The sequence below is a fragment of the Colossoma macropomum genome, unplaced genomic scaffold (genome assembly GCF_904425465.1).
Source record: "Colossoma macropomum unplaced genomic scaffold, Colossoma_macropomum, whole genome shotgun sequence".
In the NCBI taxonomy this organism is placed as follows: domain Eukaryota; kingdom Metazoa; phylum Chordata; class Actinopteri; order Characiformes; family Serrasalmidae; genus Colossoma; species Colossoma macropomum.
In genome coordinates this window covers 23,311,118-23,314,518 of record NW_023494796.1, presented here as the reverse complement: position 1 = coordinate 23,314,518, position 3,401 = coordinate 23,311,118, and the positions used below count along the sequence as shown (strand labels likewise).

At 50.5% G+C, this 3,401-nt stretch overlaps 1 protein-coding gene across 1 annotated transcript; it reads left to right on the top strand.

Moving 5' to 3' along the window:
* The first annotated feature begins 386 nt into the window (after positions 1–386).
* Positions 387–2,541, top strand: LOC118816889 (alpha-2C adrenergic receptor-like). The gene has a single exon (XM_036583496.1). It carries the CDS (start codon positions 443–445, stop codon positions 1,760–1,762), a length of 1,320 nt encoding a protein of 439 aa, XP_036439389.1. The 5' UTR covers positions 387–442; the 3' UTR covers positions 1,763–2,541.
* Positions 2,542–3,401: the final 860 nt, after the last annotated feature.

The window sequence follows — 3,401 nt, the reverse complement described above, 5'->3', positions numbered from 1 at the left end:
ACCTCCCTTTGCAGCGAGCTTCAGTCGATCGGTTTCAGCAGAGCGCTGTTTTGTCACTGTCCGTCTCTCTCATCAGGAGCGCTTTGGAGACGCTCCTTCTCTTTTCCCACCGTATTCCGGCAACCCCCTCCCTCCCGCGATCGGGTTAGCCGGTAAAAACCCCCGCCCTGCCGCGCTCCGACAGGCTGACGGTCGCACTCGCCGGTATGCGGCTAACGAATCAGAGCGTGCGAGCTCCTTCTCCCACCCAATCCGACGGCGAGAGGGTGGGTTTTTGCCGGAGAACGGGTGGACGAAAGCGGAGAAAACGAGAGCAGAGCGAGTTGGAGACGGCAGGCGCACCGAGCGCGCACGAGCTGCCTGATGCGAGAAGATCTTCGGGTTTTTGCGCTTTACACTCTGTATCCAAGGTAAGGAGTCGATGTGAAAGGGAGGATAAGGGATGGAGGGGCTGAATGGGAGCGGCATCGGCCCTCCTAACTCGTCCTGGGACACAGGGGCTCCGTACTCCTCAGCCACAGCAGCGGGTCTCGCAGCACTGGTCACTTTCCTCATCCTGTTCACTGTGGTGGGCAATGTGCTGGTAGTCATCGCCGTGCTGACCAGCAGGGCTTTGAAAGCGCCACAGAACCTGTTCCTGGTGTCGCTAGCCACAGCAGACATTCTGGTGGCCACCCTGGTCATGCCCTTTTCACTGGCCAACGAGTTAATGGGCTACTGGCTGTTTGGCAGCACCTGGTGTGGTGCCTACCTAGCACTGGATGTGCTCTTCTGCACCTCATCCATCGTCCACCTGTGCGCCATCAGCCTGGACAGGTATTGGTCTGTGACGCGAGCTGTGGAGTACAACCTGAAGCGGACTCCGCGGCGCGTGAAAGTGGTCATTCTCATGGTGTGGCTGATATCAGCTGCCATTTCATCACCACCACTGCTTTCGGCCGACAGTCAGACAGACGCCTCTGAGCGGCCGCAGTGCGAGTTGAATGACGAGACTTGGTACATTCTCTCGTCCAGCGTGGCCTCCTTCTTCGCCCCATGCGTCATCATGGTGCTTGTCTACATCAGGATCTACCAAGTGGCCAAAACCAGGACGAGAACCATGTCAGAGAAGAAGAAGCACAGTCTGGATGCCCCCACGCAGACGGAGAATGGCTTCAGCAAAGCCACGCAGGTGGGGAGGCCTGGAGAGGAGAGGGAGAATGGGCACTGTGTGACTGTCCTGGGGCCGCACGGCATAGAGGGCATGCCCAGGATGTCGCCAAGCCATGAGGAACCAGAGGTCACCTCTTCATCAGAGGCCAAAGTTCAGAAGGTGAGGGATCCAACCCCAAGCAGGAGCCAAGTTGAGAGTCCGGAAGGTGGCGGAACAGGTGCAGAGCCCCCCAGGAGGACGTCCCGGGCTGGAAGTAGGGCCAGGGAGCTTTTCTCCTCGCGGAGGAAGAGAAGTGGTCGAAGGAAGAGCAGCAGCAGTGGCAGCAGTGTCAAGAGGCGGGCGTCCCAGGTGAGGGAGAAGCGCTTCACATTCGTGCTGGCCGTGGTAATGGGCGTGTTCGTGGTCTGCTGGTTCCCATTCTTCTTCAGCTACAGCTTGTACGGCGTGTGCGGGCAGGCCTGTCAGATCCCGGACGTGCTCTTCAAGTTCTTCTTCTGGATCGGCTACTGCAACAGCTCCCTCAACCCCGTCATCTACACCATCTTCAACCAAGACTTCAGGAGGGCCTTCCAGAAGATCCTTTGCTCGCCTTGGAAGAAATCCTTCTAGATGTGTAAGTTCTGGAGGACATCACTCTGCTCCACCTGGACGAAGTCCATCTAGATTGATCTTTATAAGCTGACTAGACCAGTGGTTCCCAGTAGTGGTACTACAGTGCCCTTGCGCTGCTTATTTTGGTGATTTGCCATTCTTTGCTGTAGCACACCTGATCCAACAGGTTGGTTCAGTTGGATAATTAACAAGCCTGAGCTGAAGTGGATGCTTTAGAGTGGGAGAAAACTAGAATATGCAGTGCAGAGGTACTCCAGGAAACTGAAGGAGATCTTTCTGCAAAATGGAAATCCTTTCACAGTAATGGAGGATATTGCTGTAGAATCTCAAGGACGCCCTTCCAGAGCTCTGACAGTGAGCCAGAAGCAGCAAGGCCAGTTTTCTTCCTTTCTCTATCTCTCTGACTTTTCTGATTTTGAGAGATATTAAACAGTCGTACAGAGCATTAGAAGAGGACAACTGGAATATTTCAGGCTCCAGGGCATGAGAGACTAGACTGCTGTGCCACCTAAAACTGCCTGACATGCATTGGGGTCAGGAAATGGACTGGAAACAGTCCGTTTCATCGTCTGGACGTTTGATGGGCTTTGATTGGGTCCTGCCTGTTGGAAAAGGAGTTAGGGTCGAGCCTTTGGCTTCAGGCAAAGAAAGAACAGTTGGGGATGAGATAAAGTGGACCTGTTAGTGTTTCTACTGCAGTGTTAAACATAAAAGTTACAGAATTATTTTTTATGTGAACTCTTGATAAGCTGTGTGAAATAAAAAGAACACCGATCTCTGTGACTAAGTGCAGCTTTTTATGGAGAAGCCGTAAATAAGGTTATTTCTGTAATTAATATTTTTAAGTGCAAAGAAGCTCAGCACGGGATGCGGTTGGCATCAGTGTGTGTGTGTCTGTGTGTGGGATGGTGTGTGTACATCCTCTGAACGTGTCTGTGCATGTGTGTGTGAGCATGACTGGTTCATGGCTTTAACCTGACAGGTGCGCTTTTTCTTTGATGTTGACTCCTGAGTCATGAATCACTCATTACCTTCAACCCCCATGCCACAGAAAAAGACATAGAAAGAGTGGTGCGAAGTGTGAGCCGTGTAGTTGCTTGGGCGCAACATGGCAAGATGCCACTTCAGTTTGTTTGCGGCATGAATGAGTGGCTGTATTTCCTGCATATTATCTTTCGTTTCAATTCTTTCTACTGAAAGATATCCCATGCTTCAAGGCTTGCAATTAAATCAGTCACATAGCTTTGGCAACTGAAGGTGACGAGGCTAATTCAATATCCTGACATTGATTCATAGGTTACATTTCACCTCGTTAGCATTCCGTATATTGTTTGGTGAATTGCTCCTGTTTGGGTTATAATGGGACATGACGTGACTTGCTAAATTGGAATTTACACTGTTTTCTACTAATCTCAGATGTTGTCAATCAATGGAGACATGTTTGGTGTCCAAATTTTGGTTCTTAAGTTTAGTAAGGGAGCTACGAGACTAAAGCAGCTGCCAAACACTAGAATTCTCCCAAATCTTTTCTGTAATTACATCCCCAAAATGTATCATAAAACTGCATACAGGTCTTTATTAAGTTTGTCAATGTGGTTTACGATATTCATTAAGAAAACTTCACTATGTATCTGAA